General features: G+C 35.5%; 1 protein-coding gene across 14 annotated transcripts in view; it reads right to left on the bottom strand.

The window, feature by feature from the left end:
- The window catches only part of LOC129756767 (supervillin), a 1,054,002-nt gene that overhangs the window by 82,999 nt on the left and 947,299 nt on the right, over positions 1-23,704 (bottom strand). For all 14 annotated transcript variants that reach the window (XM_055753766.1, XM_055753763.1, XM_055753764.1 and 11 more), the window contains one exon: positions 7,368-7,836. In XM_055753766.1, the coding sequence (XP_055609741.1) occupies positions 7,368-7,836 (469 nt within the window). The remainder of the gene's footprint in view (positions 1-7,367; positions 7,837-23,704) is intronic.

Genomic DNA, 23,704 nt, shown 5'->3' with positions numbered 1-23,704 from the left:
TACTCACATCCACCTTGAATCATTGAACCCGAAATGTATTATAATATTTTTGTTTACAGAATTTCTACATTATTATTTATTTCCACATTCAATTCAATGAAATTAAACAGCAAATCATAAAAAATCGTTATTTCAAATTTATCAACACATTTCAGATTCCACGATCGCTGGCGTGGCTTAGTAGAACAAGTTCTACATCACCAATGGTTGCTACTCCGTGATTGACCAAGGCCATCAATTTTGTCCAGAGGTCAAAAGAATGGTGTCTGGGATTGACTGCACATTCACAATGAACAAAACTGATGCTCTCTCTTTACACATCAATAACGGCGCCGGCTACGTCCTAGTAGTCAATAGATAGATTTGGAAAAGAGAGAAAGGGATAAAAGATCAACATTGCGCTTTAGGACCGAGGTTACCTCTGCATCCTTGCAAAAAAAACATATTGGAGGTTTGGGTGAAAGGATATGATTGGGAAACACTTTTGACGAGTGTCAATTTTGTAATACCTATCCTACATTTTTTTACATTTTTTCTGGGAAAGACCATAAATACACATTTCAATAAAAAAAATCGTTTCAATTCTTGTTTCTATATAATATGGTCATGAAAAAAGAGATACAAATTGCTAGTCGGTTTGATGGTTATTAAGTAAATAATCAATTTCAAGTTAAATTGTTTAAATTAGTTTGTTTGATGCAATATTTAAGAGATTATTATGAACTGCCTAAAACAAGTTTATTTTTGATCTACAAATGATGTGTTTTTCTGATTTATCTATTATGAATGATAAGTTGTCTTCGTGAGATGGCATAATTTATGATAAAAATTATTAGAGATGCTATGAGTTTCTGATCATTATAATTCTGCTTATCATCCTAACCTAACTTGATTTCAAGATGTTTGAGCTCTCAATGCAATTCATGTTAGATAATTGAATAGTAAAAATAGGTTATCAGTATCAAATGAAAAAAACTAATATTTACGTTAACAGAGCAACTTATCTGAAAGGTTTGACTCTCTGTGAACTCGTTTTCTTTTTAGTACAGTCACGGTTTTGTGGTATGATTTCGAACATAATGCTGCTCACTTGCCTACATAACTTGCCCTCTAATATAATTTAACATATTTGAGATTTGATAATGAATAAGACAAAAATAATACTCATCTTAAGGATGATCCCATCTTCGAGCTTTTGGCTCCCGGCATGGATCAGCTTTGATGAAAGCCATTCTTTAACCACCAGACACTTTTAGCCATTCGAGAAAACGAAACGGAACTGTTAACACAACCGACATTTTCGATTCTGGACATCAATCGAACATCCTTTAAAAATCTTTATCTTTTATAATTTTATTGAAAAAGTCAGGGTTGCTATATTATGGAGGCAGTTCATCCATAAGAAAAACTTTATCAAATCTGTTTTGAGATCTTCAATTCTCTCTTAAGATGTTAATTGGAGCTTAGATTCAAAGTTTTCGAATTCAAATTTATTCTATTAAAGCTGTTATTTTAGGATAGAGGAATTTTACAAAAATTATGGGGGCATACAAAAAACACTCTCTTATTCCACTTTCTAATCATTATGAAACATTAATAAAAGCTTAAATTTACTTTAACTTTTTAACTTCATTTGAATCAGAAACATTTATTTTAAGCTTCTTAACGTATAATTTTTAAAATTCAAAATATTACATCAAAAGGTATTGTAACTGTTTATGCATGGAAATCGATCCTCTACATCAGCCAGCGTAATTTCGACACGGCGCAATCACCGACGGCGCAACTACCGACGGCGCAAACACCGACGGCGCAAACACCGACGGCGCGTGAGGCGAGAAATATTTCGAACCTATTATGATAGAACTCCGCGAGTTTCTTGGCGGGAGATATGGCGTTCTATGCACCGCGAAGATAGGCTTGGGCATATCGAACCGCCATCATTCCGATCACTTCAATTTGTTCCAGCACGAAGAGTAGACGGCCAAGCCGCAAGTTCAAAATCATTGGTGTTTCTTGATGTTAAGTGTTTAGTAATAAAATTCAATATAAGTCAGTAAAAGTCTTCTAAAGTTAAAAATAAAGTGTGTAGTAATTGTTTAAAATAAACTGTTTGAACTATCAGTGCAAGTGTCATCATTTGATCTCAAGAAAAACCGCAAAAGTGAATAAAAGAAACTCACCCGAAATTTGGGAGCTAGTGTCCGCTAAATTAATGTCTGGGAATCACCCACTGCAACCCTGAGCCCTCGACATTTGGTCCTTCGAGCCGGATGAGGCCCTGAATCCGGAACGGATCCGGATTAGACCTATCTGGAAGCTACAGTGCCGATAGCCCCAACGCCATCGCAACCGCGGACGCCAAGCGCCATCTTTGGGAACGCAGTTCAGCTGAGCACAAAGAAATACCTACAAGGCATATTTCTATCATCGAAAAGGTTAGTAGCACTCCAATCGCACTACATTCCGTGTTCATCTCTACCGGATCTCTTTTGTTGCACAAATCATCACCACATTCGGCTGCACACATCACATCATCTCCGTCGGAGATCGGCGGATCGATTCGATACCAACCGTGCCTGGAACAACAACTCAACACTAGCAGCAACTTGCTTCGGTCAAGCACCTCACTTCAGCTGTGACCATTTCATCACTCGAGAGAACCAGTACAACCAAGCAACAATTAGCCAGCAGCAGGATTTATAAAAATACAAGGCAAATTCCTTGCCTTGCTAAGATTCCCCATCGCACATAATGTCATCTACCGAGCGAAAACTGCGCAGCCTCAAAGCCCGTCGGCGCAGTTTATCGGCATCATTCAGCAACATCTATAAATTCGTCGAGAATTTCCAAGAGCCCCGAGACATCGCAGAAGCACCAGTCCGACTTGAAGCTGTCGTCGAAATCTGGTCCGAATATGCTAAGGTCCAGTCAGAACTGGAAACACTCGACGAAGCACCTGAAGCACTGGATAAGTACCTCGAACAAAAAACTTCATTTGAAACCGCTTACTATCGAGTGAAGGGATTTTTGCTTCAAAAATGCCCTCCACAAGCCACAACACAACCACCAACTCATGCCACACAACCCCATCACACGCACGTCAAGTTGCCCGACGTAAAATTGCCCGAATTTGCAGGAAATTTCGAGCACTGGCTCAATTTCCATGACCTTTTTGTTTCACTGGTCCACTCATCACAAGAATTGTCAAGCATCCAGAAATTTTACTATCTTCGAGCATCACTTTCTGGAGAGGCTCTAAAATTAATTCAAACTATTCCAATATCCGCCACAAATTACAACGTAGCTTGGAATTTGCTAACCCAACACTATCAAAATTCCCGATTGCTCAAACGTAGCTACGTTCAGACACTTTTTGATTTTCCGATTCTGCGACGAGAATCGGCTACGGAACTGCACACATTGGTTGAACAGTTCGACGCAAACGTCAGAATATTAAAACAGCTGGGTGAATCAACAGAACACTGGGACATACTTTTGATTCATCTTCTTTCGACCCGCTTAGATCCCAGCACCCGCCGAGATTGGGAAGACCATTCATCTGCCATAGAAACCACAACGTTTCAAGAACTTACCTCCTTCATCCAGCGCAGAGTAGCTGTCTTAGAACAGCTAACACCCCACACACACACTGAACCCAAATCCCTATCCCAAAATCGCCACAATAATTCACGCTCCGGAAGCTATGCTGCATTTCAAACCCCCAGAGCCCGAATATGTGTCGTTTGTTCACAATATCACATTATTTACCAGTGCCCCATTTTCAACAAACTGTCCGTTCAGCAAAAAACCGCACTAGCCAAACGAAACCGATTGTGCCTAAATTGCCTACGGAGAGGCCACCACGCGCGCGAATGCCGATCGATTAACTGCTGCAAGAACTGTAGGTCAACACATCACACGCTCCTGTGCCCTGCCAATCCTACACAGACCAGCCCAAAAGAAATTCACTCTATTAGCAACCCACCAACGATCAACATACAACAGTCACCGTTCCCAGCTCCAACTCCAGCTCCGAGAAGCAATGCAGCACACACGGGGATCACCAGCTGTAACTCACACATCTCCGATCGACCCCGAGTGATTCTAGCCACGGCAGTAGTCGTTGTTGTTGACGACACGGGAAAACAACACTTGGCTCGAGCCCTGCTGGATTCAGGCAGCGAGTGTTGTTTTGCCTCCAATCGCTTGTACAAGCTCATGCAGGCAAAACGTACGAAGGTTGACGTACCAATTGCCGGGATTGGAAACTCGTCTACTAACGTCAATTTCCAATTTCAAGCCTTAATCAAATCCCGTACCTCGGAGTTTACTGCAACTGTGCCTTTGCTCATTTTACCCAAAGTTACCATTGATTTGCCGACGGTGAACATAGACATTTCCCAATGGTCAATTCCCGAAAACTTACAATTAGCTGATCCAGCATTTTATACAAGGCAACCTATTGATCTCGTGCTGGGAGCCGAGATATTTTTTGATCTGTTTTCTGTTCCCGGTAACATTTGTTTGAGTGACTCACAGCCGTTCCTAATCAATACAGTTTTCGGATGGGTCGTCTCTGGGAAAACCCTGTCAAATGCATCAATCAGCACCCCCATTTCATGTAACGTAGCTACAGTCAACCCATTGCATGATCGCGACAGCTTTCGTTTCCCTTCGAAGGATGACGTCATCAATCAGCTGTTGGATAATCGATTGGTAAACAAACATCCTCTGGTGGACCAATACCATAAAGTTAGTACGGAGTATTTTCGGCGCGGTCACATGGAACAAGTGATCGAGTGCGAGCATACATCTAAACCAGTCTACTGTCGCTCCCACCAACCGGTAATTCAGCATAGTAGTATGCGCGCGATCCTATTGCGATCTCACACCAATCGATTAGCATCTAGAGAAACGAAATTGTATCCATGACCCACACAGAAACATTCTCCAACCAACATTTCAGCGCTTGATCCATGATCAACTTACACGAACATTTCCACACACGGTTACGTTCGACAAAACTTCGGCTTTTGATCAACTCGTTTATTAAGAGAGCAAGCGATTGAGGGGTAAGAAGCATAGGCAACAGACAGGGCTATCGCGGGGTGTTTGTTTACTTGGCTCAAATTGCGTGCGCACAGACGGTGGCAGAATAATGAATATTGAACGACGAAGATATTTTCAACATCAGTCCTGCTGAATGGAGGCTTCAGCAGTCGGCTTACACGTATAAGATATTGCATTTTTATAACACTTGGGCTATATTGGGATTGGGTTAAGATTTCGGAATAAGAAGGGTTGTTCATTTGCAGAAGACGTAACTTCTGTGATCCACCAGCACAGCATCGACAATCTTCATGGTGGCAGAGAACAGTGTTCTGCTGGTCAGCATCAATTTGCAACTGCCGAAGGCCTCACACAACAGCAGCGTTTGTCCAACGAGCGGTGATCCAACTCGATGACGTCACCAGGGTGGATGGAATAATCTTGCGACCAGACGAACCAAAACAGCTAATCGTTCTCTCAGGCTCTCCTCTTCACTCTCCAGGGCCACGCTCTTACCATCAACGATTGCTTCGGGTCCATTTCCAGCTCCCGGTCGACCAGTTACGATGTATTGGTAATCGAGCGGATCACCTAACACATGCTTATCGAACAGCTGATCGATCAGCTGACGGCAAAGCTACCAGTATCCCGAGCATCTCTCAAATCGATCGTTCCCTGGAGAACAATTCCAACAACAGCAAGCAAGGAAAGCCACAAGTGGTAGTGTTCGTCTGGGCTTCGCAATGTTTTCGCCGATGAAATAAGATATTCTGGATTTGATGCTCAGAGTTTTCGGCTGGTTGGTTGTTATGGCATAGGATATGGGTTTAATTTCAAAGAGAAGATTTTACGTGGTTTCGGGGTTGCTGCGAGCAACTGTGCTACTTGAGCTCAGAGCAGATGATAAGTGCCAGGCACAGATCGATTATTTTCTAAACTATACAATGGGCAACTGAAACACTTCATAGAGCAGATGGGAATTTTGGGTTGACACAGAAACGAGAAGATGTTGGTAGGATAGCATTCACATAACTTTGTTATCAATCGCATCAATGAATGCAGAACTGAATGGAGACGAAGATCATCAATGAACAAGGATCTCAATGATACGGGTTTGGTTTGATGGTTTTGAAGGCAGATAAAGCAGTTACGATTATAAATACAAGGCCCCCAGATAATTTGGGTCCCAGGTGAGGACCATTCCAATATTTTGTACGTTTTCGTCCAGGTCTACCGGGTCTTATATTTTCCCCAGATCAAAGCGCATGGTCCCACGGCTGCAGCGAAGACGATTTCAACGTTATCCAGAAATGGTCATTTCTGGAGGTGGCAGGATGTTTATGCATGGAAATCGATCCTCTACATCAGCCAGCGTAATTTCGACACGGCGCAATCACCGACGGCGCAACTACCGACGGCGCAAACACCGACGGCGCAAACACCGACGGCGCGTGAGGCGAGAAATATTTCGAACCTATTATGATAGAACTCCGCGAGTTTCTTGGCGGGAGATATGGCGTTCTATGCACCGCGAAGATAGGCTTGGGCATATCGAACCGCCATCATTCCGATCACTTCAATTTGTTCCAGCACGAAGAGTAGACGGCCAAGCCGCAAGTTCAAAATCATTGGTGTTTCTTGATGTTAAGTGTTTAGTAATAAAATTCAATATAAGTCAGTAAAAGTCTTCTAAAGTTAAAAATAAAGTGTGTAGTAATTGTTTAAAATAAACTGTTTGAACTATCAGTGCAAGTGTCATCATTTGATCTCAAGAAAAACCGCAAAAGTGAATAAAAGAAACTCACCCGAAATTTGGGAGCTAGTGTCCGCTAAATTAATGTCTGGGAATCACCCACTGCAACCCTGAGCCCTCGACAGTAACTTTGTATGAAAAATGGGTCCAAAAGAATCCCAAAACCGATTGATAGTTTTTTTGGCCCGATTCTGACCAGTCTGATATACATTTTATAGATTGGCCTAAAAACTGACTTGTGCAAAATTTCAGTTCAATCGGATTTAATTCAGGGGTGCCTCAAAGCCCTCAAAGTTACGATTTTTTGACCCTCGAAAATCACCTAATAGAACCAAAGGGAATTGGAAAAATCGAAATTTAAATTTTGATGTCAAATCACTTAAAATTGAATAATACTTCGAAATCTGGAGTTAATTTTTGCGAAAAGGACCAAAATTTAAATTCAAACTTGAACAGATATCAGAATTTAAAATTAGAGTTAAGAATCAGAATTCAGATTCTAAATTCAAAAATAAAACTGAGATTTAAACTTTAGGTTTACAGAACTTTGATAGGTACTCACATTTACTAAATTCTCCCGCCTGACGACGTCATCGGGCGCATCCTTCTTGGCGACGCGCTTGCGCCAGTCATCCTCGCCGCTCTTCTGCAGCGCCGCCAGCCGCTCGGCTATCGAGACGCTCTTGACCATCGAATCCTGATCCGGACGCATCTCCTCCGTTAGACAGCGTCTCAGTCCGATGAAACCGGGCGGATATTGAGGGGGAGTTTGGTTCTGTTGCTGGTTTTGGTTCTGTTGTTGCTGTTGCTGCTGATCGGTCAGGAACCTCCTCGGGTCATTTGGTCCTCCTCCTAAGCCAACGCAACCGCTCACAGGATCATTTCCTCCACCCACTACCGTTAGGGGGGCGCCGAGTCCAAGCGCCGGGCCGCCGAATTGTTTCGCCGTGTTGTGATAGATGATGGCCGACGCCGGAATGAAGGTTGCGAGCTCCGATTGGCTCTTGCTCTTCACCAATTGCTGCTTGTAACTGAAAATTTAAAAAAGAAAAAGGAAGAAAAACATTGAAACTACCTATGTAGTAAAACCCCGGAAGGACATCGGGTGATAGAAATTTGTCGGAGGATTAAACTTTTTCCCCGGTGAGGGGAAAAAGTTGGTAGTGAAAGCAAAATGGAAGACAATTTTCCCGATAAAACCATAAAAATTGGCATGAAATTCAATTTGCCCATCACGTCCTCCCAGTCAGACTCCGAGGATGTTTTCCCACTCCGGAATTCCAGGCAGTGGATCCGGAAAAGGGGAAACTTTATTTTATCAACACCTCCTGTGGCGGAATCTTGTATAGCTTGGTTCGGCGAAGAAGGAAAAAGGCAGGCAGAGGATGTAAAGTTTTAATTAAGGCAAATCCGATAGACGCATCTCGTTTGCTGGATGGTTCGGTTTCCTAGGTGAGGTTGATTCTTGGCGTGAAAGTTGTCGCATTCCCAAGAAAGTTCCCGGATTGGAACGGGGGAGTTTTTTGCTCCCGGCAGGTGGTCTAAGCGGGCTGATGAAATAAATTTTCAATTTTAAGCTTCATGGCTAGGTGACGAAGTGGTGTGGTGATACTTTTTCCAATGATTTGCCAGCAATTTTGTCTTTCTCTCTTTAACTTTGTTTAGTTGAATCCCTGCTCTGAATTTATTCTTCATTTTTTCTATCATTTATTTAAAAGTTTATGTTGTTTACCTCTGGACATAAAGTATATTTCGTTTAGTTCATAAACCTTAAAAACGATCCTCGAAAGTACCGTTTCAACGAGTTAGTGGTCCTCTCTAATGGCAAACAACTTTCATCTTCCCGGTTCTCCTTTTATGGCGCAAATTTTGAACCGAAACAACGTGCTCTCTTGCGATCTTTTGAATTGCGAATTCGAACTACTATACATCCTCAACTGGGGACCCACGTTTTAATTCCCTCGTAAGTAAACATAACCTCTGTACATTACACCACCCATTGCATTTCTCCAACCAAAACCATTGCGTCCATCCGAAAGTAACGAAGAGAACAAACCGAGTAAAAAAAATGCAAACAAAACAAAACAGAAACGGAAGAAGGAAAGCGTTAATCGAAATTCGAATCACGACTTTTGTCAACATGGAGCAAGCAGCAACAGCAGCAAGCACACTTTTCTGATTGGTGAGCATCCCCCAAGTTCAGCAGCGAAAAGAAACAGGGCGGGAGTTGGGAGGTCAGTGAAAAAAGGAGATATAAAAAAATTACAAACTATGCTGCTACAGTTTATGGTTAGCGCGCGGTGGTCCCACATCACAGACAAATGGATGAAGAATGGTTGTCGGAGGACAAATCTTAGAATTAATTTTAATGATTCACGAAAGTCACTATAGAATAAAGTTGTCAAATTGCCCGGTTTTATCCGGGTTTGCCCGGATATTCAATATAAAATTTGGAAAAAGTCCGGTCCGGCCTGGTTGCACGGATTTCATTGGAAAAGCCCGGATTTTGCCCGGGTTTATTCTCATTTTCATCCTCAAATCACACTTTAAAAAACAGATTGTGCTATAGTTTTTTTTTATTTATGTATACGTCCAAAACGAAATTTTCTGAGAAAGCTTCATAAAATCTATGTTGAAAGGTTTTTTAAAAGCCTAGAATATGATGCAAAATGTGCTGATAAAATTAGATAAAAAAAATTTTTTTCCAACTTTTTTTTCTAGATTTTTTTAGGAGAAATTTCTAGATTTTGACCAAATTTTCCCGGATATTGCCAGGATTTTGATCGATTTCGGCTTTTGCCAGGTTTTTAGATAAAAATAGCCCGGTTTTTCCGGCTCGGATACCTGCTGAAAAATTCTGGCAACCTTACTATAGAACCGTTTATAAAATAAACTTCAAGCTCGAGTAGACTTTGATGCCTAAATCGATAGCAAAATGCCACTGAAATAAGGTATCAATAGCAAAATGATACCATTATTTGGTTTGAATGGAAAAACTATAGGTATCAATTGCAAAATCAAATGGGCTAATTAACTCAATTTCTCAACTTTTTTGTCGATTTATTGTCGTTTTTCTAGAATCTCGCCTTTAGACGTGTTGCATATTTTTTCTTATTTTTTCTATTCTACCTAACAAAGGATCTTTCAAAAAGAAAATCCAGAACAGTGGGAAGATAGGCCATATTAAGTGGGTGGGTGGGGGGTGGGGGGTACTGATAATAGCCTTGGGCCCCCGACTCAGGGGGGCCCCGAGGAAAACTAAAATATAAACACTAAAGCTTAGTTCTTTTAGAAATGGGACACTTTCATTTGCTAATAGCTCGTTAACTAGTTATTGGATATTAAAAATTTGAACAGCATTTTGTTGCCTGTAAAAAGTACTATTCGAACTATTTTTTTCAAAATTTAAAATTTACGCGTTTTTGAGATATGTACGATGCTTGAGAAAAAGAAAAAAAAATTTTTGCACAGATTCCTTTAAAATTCGTCATTATCAAATTGATAGCTGAAAAAACCGTTGATTATTCAAAGAATTACTGAGTTTATGTGGTGGATAAGTATGCAAACACTGTCAATAATGTCCACAAAGTTCAAATCAAGCATTGGAGTGAAGCAGATGATCGGCAACAACGGTTAGGGATCATCAAGGAATGCAAGTCTCATACCAGCATTTTTAATTTTCAATAAACGAAAAGCTAAGGGTAGATCGCTGAAATGTCCAAAACAATTTTCTCCGATAAGCTGAAAGTGTTGCCTAGTGATGACTCATTGAAATCCAACCTCAAACAGCCATTTTTTGATAGTTCCAAAGCTCTTAAACTGTAAAACCGGTACCGAAAAAAAACGTTCAAAAATGTGATAAAAAATAACCAAATTTGTTCATTTCGAAACAACTGTATCCACTAAAATGCTTCCAGTTTCCAGTTTCCAGAGAAGTATTGGACCAAAAAGTATCAGAAATTGAAGAAGGAAGGTGAAGCCACCTAAAATATAGATTTTACAAAGTATAATTTGGAGAAACTGATCAATACCATGACAGAAAAAAGTGTGCGCCGGCCAATGGGAGACACCAAGAATAAAGTAGAAATTTCTTTTACAAAAAACGGTAAATATTTTTTTTCAAATTTTTTCATGAAATATCATAACATTGCCTACTTTTCCTTCATAGAAAGTATTTCGTTCAAACGAATGGTTTTTGAGATACAGGCATTTGTAACTGTCCCATTTCTAAAAGAACTAAGCTTTACTCTAATCACACTGCTTTAAGTTCTAGGAAACTAGAAAAGAAAATGAAAATTGGAATTAAAATGATTAATATAAATAACAGATAAGGGACCCTCCTTGAAATAATATCTCGAATAGATTCTCTATAATTTACTCTCGAATTTTCCAATATAAACCGAAAAAATCAGAATTCGGTGATAATTAAAAAAAAAAGTCTATAGGAAAGTGACCAAAACCAACTAGTTTTCTTTTTTATCGGAACATGTCAGCAACGTTTAAATCTCTTTACAAACTCTCAAAAAAAATTTAAAAAACAAGCACAGAAAAATTGAGCCTCATATCTACCTTACTTTGCTTTATTTGTCCACTTTACTTTGAAAACCCGGGCATATCCGAATAAATCCGATGAATCTGGAATGCACCCTACAATGAATAATACATCACTTTCTATTATTTATTAAATAATGAAAATATTTCAAGAGTTTAAAAAAAATGTAACTGCTTTTACGGGGGATAGACTAACTTTTTTTAGATTTGTCAAAATAAAATAAAATACAAAAATATCATTTTTCGAGAGAAAATTTGCAAGATTTCAAATTATAGTAGAAATTTTTCCTACTGAATTAGACCAAATTTCATATTTTTGATTCTGATGTACTTTTTCTTAAATTGTCCTCTACTAAAGGAAATACTCTGAATTCAGCATAGCGTATCATTCTCTAAATGATCATTTTCAAATAATTATTGTATAAAAAACGCTCTTATAGTTGAATTGCGAATTCAATCAAGCGATTCTCTAAATATGAATATTTTTATATTTTCAATCTCACTTTATTTCAGATTTATGGTTCTGTGTCACGAAAAATTAATTTCCATTCTGAATTATTGTTTTCGAACGTAACTTTTGTCACATTTAGAAGAACTTTTGACAAAACCTTCTTAATTTTTTTTATAAAATTGTTTGAAAAAATAAATAAATTTCAAGTTTGAATCTGCATTTCATTTTAAAAGTTTCCCCACATAACATGAACACGATTTTTTTGTGTTTTTAAGATATCAAAGCGAAATAAACAGTTTGATGTGAATTATAAATTTTGCAATTCCTGCTTTCCTCTGATTGTAACTTAGATTCTCAATTTCGTATTTCAATTTCATTTGTAATTCGACAGTATAATTTCAATTTGAGACTTTGAGTTATGGGTCTGAATAAAATCCGATCTGAGCTTTTCAATTTCACTGTTGAATTGTCTGTATCTCCATGGAATTTGGATTTTTATTTTAGATTCTTTGTCTGAAGTCTTAATGTTACCTCCCTATAATCATGCGGAAAATATTTATTCTGCTTTTGATGAACCGCATACCAAGTGATTGTTAATTAAATGAAAAAAGTTTTAATATCTATCTTTAAAATTTGCTAATCCAGAGATTTTTGGTTGGTAAGAAAGTTATTAAATAAATTGTAAATGGAATTTTACATTTTACAGCTCTAATCAACCTTTTCATTTACGATTAGTTGATAAATTCTTCCGCAATGGTTGCAAATGATGGGCATCAGACATAATTGTTATTCGAAGGCAAAATAACGAATTCTTTATAGATTCTTTGTATTTTTAATGAGACAACGGATGAAAAATAAATTAATTCAGAGGGGCCTCCCGTGAAAAATTTCCCTGGGACCCCGATGGCTTAATCCGGCCCTGATTGCAAATTTAAGACCTAACAGTCAATAGCCATTATGAAAAAAAAAGAATAAAAACCTTTGAAATAAAGGAAATTAATTTGTTTTTTTTTCTCTAGTGATTACCTTTAAGCTAGGTCTGGGAAATAAAATCGCTGCTGCATTTTTTTTACTCTTCGACAAAAAATTGAGCACTTTTTGAAAAGAGTTGTAATCAATTGAGATAAAAGCTCGTGCTGAAACCAAACAAAATTATTGTTTTATGAGTAAGGTATGCTTAGTTTGACGAAATTTGTAAACCTGTTCAATTCTAAACTTTCTTAAACAGGACTTAAAAAAAGTTTCCATAACGATCATTCTAAAGAAACAAAATTTGTTACCCGCTCACTAATCAGTGATGGAATCAGACCAATTCGACATTTGAGCGTGTATTTTTTAACTTTTTTTCTGTTTTCCAACCCTGGTCTTTAAATAAATCTGAATTCTAAATTACTTGATACACTTTTAATTGCAAGTTCCGATTTTGACAGAAAGTATAATTAATACAACTAAATTAAATACATAATTTCAATGAATAAATAGCATTTCAATTTTAGAATCACACGAGTAGTTCAAAACACAAAAGTCCTAACTAACTTTTTCACAAACCACTCTAAATATTTCTTTCCACATTTCATTTTCATTTCTGTCAAAGACCCACTTTTTCAGTTAATCCTGTTTTATACATTTATACAGTTTATGGGAATAGCGTACAAAATAAAAGATATATTAATAGATTCAGAATTTCAAGCAATTTTTATATTAATTTTTTTTTCTCGATAAAAAAGTTGTTATTGATATGTGAGTGGTTAAGTCGTGACGTCACAACACGCTCTCTTTTTTATTTTGTTCTGATATTTTTACATCTTATGGGATACTTAAGAGTATTTTTTTGAGTGTACCACCGATTCAGATGGACGGTCGTAGGATCGATCCACTTAAAAAAATTGAAGCTTGAGTATCGAATGCTGATACATCGATCTTGTCCATTTTTTTTTAAATATTTCTTATAAAAAGTACCAAAAAAAAAGAACACGAAGTTTCAAAGACGCATTAGAAAGTTAATGCATTTTTACTAGAAATAAATGCTTATTAATGTCCTCAATTTATTTAAAAATTTAACATATACATTCCAAAAAAGCCAATCTAATTTTAAGTATCGAAATCGACTTAATGTACAGTACCGTTCATAATTGTATAGAAATTGGAAGCAAGCGCACTGTCACTTCGACTTTGAACTTCCATAACTTTTTACTCTGATGATATTTTTTAATCAAATTTTTTCCGTTAGATAGATCAACTATCACACTATTATATCACAAAATTTGAGCTTTCTGGAGTTTGTGTAGCCTGAGAAACAGTAATTCTACGAAAATCGGACTTTTTGGACTTTTCTCATTCAAACCGCAATATCTCTGAAATTACGCTACATTTTTTATTGAAATTTGCACAGTGATTGTTGAAATATAAAGCTAGCATGTCTGAAGTTTTCGAAAAATTCAATCGGTGAGTTCAAAAGTTACGCGAGGTGTAATATTTCAGCCATGGATCTAGAAATGCGATTTCTATAGAATTTTGCACGAATGTTTCCATAGGAAAATCATATTCTCTGTTGAACAACCAGTAAATCTATTTCAACCGAAAAATAACAACAATATCGCGAGATTCAGATTTCAAAACACAAATGGATTCTTTTGTTCCATTTTTTCTTTTCTTCATTGCGTTTGCCAGACATTTTTTGACTGATTGGTGGAGGAAACGATATTGTTCTCATGAATCGTCCAAAATTCTATAGAAATCGCATTTCAAGGTTCATGCCTGAAATATTGCACCTCGCGTAACTTTTGAGCTCATCGATAGAACTTTTCGAAAACTTCAGACATGCTAGCTTTATATTTCAACAATCACTGTGCAAAATTTTAATAAAAAATGTAGCGTAATTTCATAGATATTGCGGTTTGAATGAGAAAAGTCCAAAAAGTCCGATTTTCGTGTAATTACTGTTTCTCAGGCCACACAAATTCCAGAAAGCTCCAATTTTGTGATATAATAGTGTGATAGTTGTTCTATCTAACGCAAAAAATTTGATTAAAAAATATCATCAGAGTAAAAAGTTATAGAAGTTCAAAGTCGAAGTGACGGTGCGCTTGCTTCCAATTTCTATACAATTATGAACGGTACTGTACAACAATCGGCACTCTTCGACATTTTGAATTTGGATCTAAATAAATCGGCTTAGCTCGAAAAAGAATCCAAAAGATCGAATGATTGAATCAAAAATGAACCATTCTAATCGATTTTTTCAAGCCGAAAGATCGATCCAAAAAATTAGCTAAAAAATTAGCTCAGATCGAACTAGTATAAAACAACGGGAGATAAAAAAACAACGGGGAACGTTCAACTTTTTTGGATAACTGATGATTACTGCGTTACGCACGCGATTAAGATTAAGGTTGCACGTTTTTCAAAAATTAACACCAAATAGATACAGAAAAATCCACCGAGTGGCATCGTGTGCCCCTTTTGCTGTTCGTAACGTGGTCAATCAGAGGTGATTGACATACTTGTTAATACATTCTGAGCGTCGCTCACTGACTGATTGAGAAACATTTAACCTAGCATCATGGTCGATCATGTTTGTTATTGAAAGACAATCATGAATGTTTCAAAAGGAAATTTTGAAGAAATGCCAGGACCGAATGTTGTCAAAACCTAGTGCACGGACTCGCTACTTCATTGCGGTTAGCTAGTTATGAATTATACCCCTCTACGCAAAGCAAAAAGTAAATAATCATCTGATGGCCTCCATGGATCGCTCAATACTGATACATATCAGTTGTGATTCTAGCAAGTTAAAAATCATCAAGGAAGGCTATCACTATCGAGACGCCCGACTACTGAAAGTCTGCGTCCTTCCCTTCCACAGCTTGTTTTTTCAGAAGTATTTCAAATATAGAAGCGTCGTTGTCATGCATAATTGTTTGTATGCTTTAGTTGGGGAAGGAAAAATTGACTGCATTGGTCAGTGAAAATGATTTATTTTCGGAACATTGGTAAAAACATAAAAAAAAAACATTTAGTTCGTGATCCGCGATGCCTGGTAAATGTTTGACGTTTTGTAGTTAGGAAAAAAAGTAAACAAAAGGGTGTAAATTTTCGATGAATTTAAAACTAATTTTACTACGGCTTTTTACTTCGGAGATCTCTTAAAAAGTAAGTAGAATCAACTTTTAGGTCTTTTTCTAGTGTTTTAAATATTTTTTGAAAAAAATATTGATAGCTACTAAGCGATAAATTGAGTTTCAAAAACTGGTGTTTTTCTTGCGATTGAAAACACAAGTAAGTATTTTAAAAGTTTTTGAATGAAAAATATTTATGATATTGTGATATTTTCACAAAAACTGTCATTATAAAAAAATTGTTTAAGATATTTGTAAGCTAAATTTACGAATGTTCTGTTCTGAAATGCATTCTAACAAGGAAAAAACCTGGTTGAAAGAACTGCAATTTTATTCTGTTTTCTGTTAACCAAAGTAACAAATTTGATGGTTTTTTCTAGAATCAACGGAGTGTTTGAGATGTTATTTGTACTGGAAGAAAATTTAGAATGATTTAGATTTTTTTATAGATTTATTTAAGAGTATCGTTTATGAAAGTTGCACTTCTGAAATGTCTTCTCTTATATGAGAGCGGTTAGCACATTTTTCGTAAATTTTTGTAAAAAAAATCAACTGTATTTCCGTCGGCGTGTCTTGCAAGTACCTTCTCATGACAAATTTTTGTCAAATAATTATTAAAAAATTACATTAGGAGCTAATTTCCTTTTAATTTTATGCCTGTTTCTAAAAGCTTCCAAAATTCTCTAAACTCTTGTATGGAGCACTTTGTGGCGCTACTGTTTGGTTAATATCTCGGATTACATTTCAAAATGCGTGGTCTTACTCCGGAGAAGAAAAAATAACCATCGGCTTCTGTTCGGGATGTGGCGACAAAAGTTGGGAACTCGACGTCTAACGTGATGCGTGCAAAAGAGCGACTTGGGCTCAAGACGTACCGGAAGCAGAAAAAACCTAAAAGAAACCCAAATCAAGCCGCTTCTGTCAAACCAAGAGCTCGGAAACTGTATGATTCAATACTTTGCAAATATTCTGGGTGCTTATCATGGACGATGAAACGTATGTGAAATTGGACTATAAAACCATTCCTGGGCCACACTACTTCACTGTACGCAAGGACGAGGATATCTCCGAAATGAGGAAGGCCATTTTCACCGAAAAATTTGGCAAGAAGGTGATGATGTGGCAGGCAATTGGCGAGTGCGACAAAATTTGTAAACCGTACGTCACATCTAAAAATGAACTCTCAGATCTAAATCAAGAAATGCCTCCAAAAGCGTTTTTTGCCGATGATTAAGCAACATGATTAAGGTTGCCAGATTGCCCGGTTTTATCCGGGTTTGCCCGGATTTTTTATACAAAATATGAAAGTTGTTATCGAAGTTTATAAATTTTGATGAAAAAATTGTTTTTTTTTTTCAATTTTTTTATATTTGTTGAGTAGTGTCTGGGTTTCCCGGTTTGTCCGGCCCGGATACGTGCTGAATAAATTCTGGCAACTTTAAACATGATGGACCCGTCATATTTTGACCCTATTTGGCATCATATCATTACGCCAAAGACACACTAGGGTGGGACAAAAGCCAAAACGTCTGTTTTGTGCCAAAAATATGAATACGCCAAATTGCCCCGAGACACGGCTAATCGAGACTTTTTGGGCCTTGACCAAAGCAAAGCTACGGAAATACATAAAATCTGCTGATGGCGTTGGAAAATTTAAAAAGGATTGGCCAAAAGTGGTGAAAATGGTGGGTAATGCAACTGTGCAGAAGCTTATGAGTCGTGTTCGAGGAAAAGTGCGAAGTCTGGCTTATGATAAAAGATTTTTTTATCAAATAAGAGTACAGTGTTGCGTAGGACCCAAATAATGATACAGTGTGCCAAATCAAAAAAAATGTAATAAAACAATATCAACAGTTAACAGTTTCAAGTTGCTACCTTTAGTGGTATATCGAACACTAATGGTGGAAAAAGGTCTAACAGTTTAGATTTTCTGTCGACACCTTCGCATGTACAATTTTAACTTCTGTTTTTTTAAATTCTTGCTTCACTGTCGATTGATCTGTGAGCGGTCCCAAAGGGGTTTCAATTTTTAAAGGGAAGATGACACTGTTTGGCACCATTGGAGTATGTGCTCCGCATCTGAGAAAGTAAGTACCCGGTCGGTGTGCGCGGTGGACCAGAGGAGGTGAAACATCCTACGTGATTCTCATTCAAAACTGAAGGTGAAAGGAACAGGAAGTTGGTTGTTGTTGAAGCAAAGAAAAAAAAAACACCGGCAAACCGTTCCGATAAACCGAGAAAGGGCAAGTGAAAAACTTAATTAGGCGCCTAGATTTCGGGTTGAATGGGTGCTTTGTGTTCCGAATTTTTTTTTCCTCTCCATGTTGTCAAGCAACGTTTTAAATTAATTTGATAAAAACGTGTCGGATGCCAGGTACATAACTGAATTCGACGCGATAACACGATAATTTACATAGACGCGAATTTGTAATTAACCGGGTCCGGATGTTCCTCCCGGATCTGGATTAGTCAACCTTGCACCAATCCGACGGCATCGAACATCAGGCAGGGCAGCAACGAAAGTGAAATCTCATATTTTTTCGCAAGAGCAAGGAACCGCAGAGTTATCTCCATCGAAAGTGGAAGCCGCCGAATCGTCTCAAACCGACAACAACCGCACGGTACCTGCATATTTCATTCATTTGAATTCATTGCCATTGGAGGCACGTTCGATTTTTTAACCAAGGCCCGGTCCAAAACTTCTCATCGGAGAATTGAACGCCGGCAATAAGTGGCGGCGCCTGATGGATTTGCAGCATTAGTTGCTGCAAAACGTGTGATGGTGCCTAACAACAACAAATGAGAAGTTTGCTGGAGAAGAAGCTAATAGAAGTAAGTCCGGTTTTGTGGAGTAGCCGGCCAAGCCAGCCAGCCAGTCGGGCGACTCAAGAAACTATTAAATTACAATATTACCGCACCACAACACAACACCGTCGTTTTGCTGCTAAAGATCTGCTCTGCGATCTTAGGGTTTGGATACGTGAATGAATACCTATCTAGTAGATATAGCAAACCAGCAATTTACGACTGGAGCAAGCGGATGAAAGTGAAATGCGAAAGTTACGCATGGCGCAGGGAATTAGCCAATAATTGATGTAATAGCAGAAGGTTGAATTGAAGACAGCTATTAGCTAGAATGGAATAGCATTCAGGGAGCGTGATATGAATGATAGATACCTAACGAAAGATACCCAACTAATGACTTATGATTTGAAAGTATAAAAATTGAAAAAATTGTCCAAATTGTCAAAATAGTCGGAAATGTCGCAATTGTCAAAATTGTCAACATTTGTAAAAATTGTCAAAATGGTCAAAATTGTCAAAATTCTCAAAATTGTCAAAATGGTCAAAATTGTTAAAATTGTTGGAATTGTCAAAATTGACAAAACTATCAAATTTTTTAAAATTGTTGAAATTAGCAAAATTGTTAAAATTGTCAAAATTATCAGAATTGTCAAAATTGTCGAAATTGTCAAAATTGACAAAATGGTCAATATTGTCAAAATTGTCAAAATTGTCAAAATTGTCAAAATTGTCAAAATTGTCAAAATTGTCAAAATTGTCAAAATTGTCAAAATTGTCAAAATTGTCGAAATTGTCAAAATTGTCAAAATTGTCAAAATTGTCAAAATAGTCAAAATTGTCAAAATTGTCAAAATTGTCAAAATAATCCAAAATGTCAAAATTGTCAAAGTTTAAATTAAAAAAAAACTGTTAAAAAATGATTCCATGAAACAACCAACATCGTGACCTTTCATTAGTTCTATCACCGTGGACGTTCACTTCCCCACCGAAAAGAGGAAAAAAACTAGATTGATCCCCAGCAAATCAATGGCAATCAAAGGGAAGTGTTCTTCTCCCTCAAGTAATGGGACCACCAGTTTTAGTAGAGGGCGCCTGCCTGCCAAACCTTGGACTCAAAAAAATCCTCTGGTTGAAGCTCCCTTCATTCAGCAAAATGAACGAAAGAAGACCGACAATTGACTGACCCGGCGTGTGCAGCTCTATGGGGATAATCATAGGTCTTTGAAGAAGGTAAAATACTGGAAAAAAAACCTTCAATTCAGTTTGATCCATCGAAGATGATGATGACGATGAAGCTGTTGATGATGATTACAGGGGTAAATATTGAAGGTGGACGATTGACGGTGGCTAGCAAATAGAATGGACAGGAAGTGACTCGGACTCGGAAAGTGAGTTCCATTGGTGGGTTTTTTCCCGCTTCCATTTGCAAAACGGGTTAAAGTCAAGTTTGATCGAACCTTTTCTCGGTCACGGAGTGAAACGGATGGGTCCATTTTCTGGGTCACTGTCGTGCCCCCGAGGGAAAAAATAATAGGTGCTTGAAACTTGAAAATTGTAAAAAAAAATAGATAGAGGTTCGAACCAAAGTTATAAAAAATGTAGAATACTTTATGTCAACTCTCAAAAAAACTCTCAAGTCAACAATAACAAAAATGTCATCTATGTCATTTTTGTCCTTTTTGAATTTTTTGTCATCTTTGAAATTTTTTCCAATTAAGTCAAAATTGTCTTTTTTGTCAATTTTGTCGTTTTAGTCGTTTTTGTCAATTTTGTTAATTTTGTCAATTTTTTCAATTTTGTGATTTTATGTGATTTTTGTCATTTTGGGGTCATTTAAGTGAAATTTTTGTCATTATTGTGTCATTTTTGTGTCATTTTTGTGCCATTTTTGTGCCATTCTTGTGCCATTTTTGTGCAATTTCTGTGTCATTTTGGTGTAATTTTTGTAATTTTTGTCATTGTTGTCATTGTTGTTATTTTTGTCATTTTTGTCAATTTTGTCATTTTTGTCATTTTTGTCATTTTTGTCATTTTTGTCATTTTTGTCATTATTGTCATTTTTGTCATTTTTGTCATTTTTGTCATTTTTGTCATTTTTGTCATTTTTGTCATTTTTGTCATTTTTGTCATTTTTGTCATTTTTGTCATTTTTGTCATTTTTGTCATTTTTGTCATTTTTGTCATTTTTGTCATTTTTGTCATTTTTGTCATTTTTGTCATTTTTGTCATTTTTGTCATTTTTGTCATTTTTGTCGGTTTTGTCATTTTTGTGTAATTTTTGTGCCATTTTTGTACCATTTTTGTGTCATTTTTGTGTCATTTTGTGTCATTTTTGTGTCTTTCTTGTGTCATTTTTGTGTCATTTTTGTTATTTTTGTCATTTTTGTGTCATTTTTGTCATTTTTGTCATTTTTCTCATTTTTGTAATTTTAGTTATTTTTTGTAATTTTTGTCATTTTTGTAATATTTGTAATTTTTGTAATTTTTGTAATATTTGTAATTTTTGTAATTTTTGTAATTGTTGTAATTTTTGTCATTTTTGGTCATTTTTTGTCATTTTTGTCATTTTTGTTATTTTTGTAATTTTTGTAATTCTTGTAATTTTTGTAATTTTTGTCCTTTTTGTCATTTTTGTCATTTTTGTCATTTTTGTCATTTTTGTCATTTTTGTCATTTTTGTCATTTTTGTCATTTTTGTCATTTTGGTCATTTTTGTCATTTTTGTCATTTTTGTCATTTTTGTCATTTTTGTCATTTTTGTCATTTTTGTCATTTTTGTCATTTTTGTCATTTTTGTCATTTTTGTCATTTTTGTCATTTTTGTCATTTTTGTCATTTTTGTCATTTTTGTCATTTTTGTCATTTTTGTCATTTTTGTCATTTTTGTCATTTTTGTCATTTTTGTCATTTTTGTCATTTTTGTCATTTTTGTCATTTTTGTCATTTTTGTCATTTTTGTCATTTTTGTCATTTTTGTCGTTTTTGTCATTTTTGTCATTTTTGTCATTTTTGTCCTTTTTGTCATTTTTGTCATTTTTGTCGTTTTTGTCATTTTTGTCATTTTTGTCATTTTTGTAATTATTGTCATTTTTGTCGTTTTTGTCATTTTTGTCATTTTTGTCATTTTTGTCATTTTTGTCATTTTTGTCATTTTTGTCATTTTTGTCATTTTTGTCATTTTTGTCATTTTTGTCATTTTTGTCATTTTTGTCATTTTTGTCATTTTTGTCATTTTTGTCATTTTTGTCATTTTTGTCATTCTTTTTGTCATTCTTTTTGTCATTCTTTTTGTCATTCTTTTTGTTATTTGTGTCAATTTTGTCATTCTTTTTGTCATTTGTGTCATTTTTGTCATTTTTGTCATTTTTGTCATTTTTATCATTTTTGTCATTTTTGTAATTTTTGTCATTTTTGTCGTTTTTGTCATTTTTGTCATTTTTGTCATTTTTGTCATTTTTGTCATTTTTGTCATTTTTGTCGTTTTTGTCATTTTTGTCATTTTTGTCATTTTTGTAATTATTGTCATTTTTGTCATTTTTGTCATTTTTGTCATTTTTGTCATTTTTGTCATTTTGGTCATTTTGGTCATTTTTGTCATTTTTGTCATTTTTGTCATTTTTGTAATTTTTGTCATTTTTGTCGTTTTTGTCATTTTTGTCATTTTTGTCATTTTTGTCATTTTTGTCATTTTTGTCCTTTTTGTCATTTTTGTCATTTTTGTCATTTTTGTCATTTTTGTCATTTTTGTCATTTTTGTCATTTTTGTCATTTTTGTCATTTTTGTCATTTTTGTCATTTTTGTCATTTTTGTCATTTTTGTCATTTTTGTCATTTTTGTCATTTTTGTCATTTTTGTCATTTTTGTCATTTTTGTCATTTTTGTCATTTTTGTCATTTTTGTCATTTTTGTCATTTTTGTCATTTTTGTCATTTTTGTCATTTTTGTCATTTTTGTCATTTTTGTCATTTTTGTCATTTTTGTCATTTTTGTCATTTTTGTCATTTTTGTCATTTTTGTCATTTTTGTCGTTTTTGTCATTTTTGTCATTTTTGTCATTTTTGTAATTATTGTCATTTTTGTCATTTTTGTCATTTTTGTCATTTTTGTCATTTTTGTCATTTTTGTCATTTTTGTCATTTTTGTCATTTTCGTCATTTTTGTCATTTTTGTCATTATGTCATTTTTGTCATTTTTGTCATTTTTGTCATTTTTGTCATTTTCGTCATTTTCGTCATTTTTTTCATTTTTGTCATTTTTGTCATTTTTGTCATTTTTGTCATTTTTGTCATTTTTGTCATTTTTGTCATTTTTGTCATTTTTGTCATTTTTGTCATTTTTGTCATTTTTGTCATTTTTGTCATTTTTGTCATTTTTGTAATTTTTGTCATTTTTGTCATTTTTGTCATTTTTGTCATTTTTGTCATTTTTGTCATTTTTGTCATTTTTGTCATTTTTGTCATTTTTGTCATTTTTGTCATTTTTGTCATTTTTGTCATTTTTGTAATTATTGTCATTTTTGTCATTTTTGTCATTTTTGTCATTTTTGTCATTTTTGTCATTTTTGTCATTTTGGTCATTTTTGTCATTTTTGTCATTTTTGTCATTTTTGTCATTTTTGTCATTTTTGTCATTTTTGTCATTTTTGTCATTTTTGTCATTTTTGTCATTTTTGTAATTTTTGTCATTTTTGTCGTTTTTGTCATTTTTGTCATTTTTGTCATTTTTGTCATTTTTGTCATTTTTGTCATTTTTGTCATTTTTGTCATTTTTGTCATTTTTGTCATTTTTGTCATTTTTGTCATTTTTGTCATTTTTGTCATTTTTGTCATTTTTGTCATTTTTGTCATTTTTGTCATTTTTGTCATTTTTGTCATTTTTGTCATTTTTGTAATTATTGTCATTTTTGTCATTTTTGTCATTTTTGTCATTTTTGTCATTTTGGTCATTTTTGTCATTTTTGTCATTTTTGTCAT

This window comes from Uranotaenia lowii, chromosome 3 (genome assembly GCF_029784155.1).
Source record: "Uranotaenia lowii strain MFRU-FL chromosome 3, ASM2978415v1, whole genome shotgun sequence".
Taxonomy (NCBI): domain Eukaryota; kingdom Metazoa; phylum Arthropoda; class Insecta; order Diptera; family Culicidae; genus Uranotaenia; species Uranotaenia lowii.
This window is presented reverse-complemented; position numbering and strand designations above follow the sequence as displayed.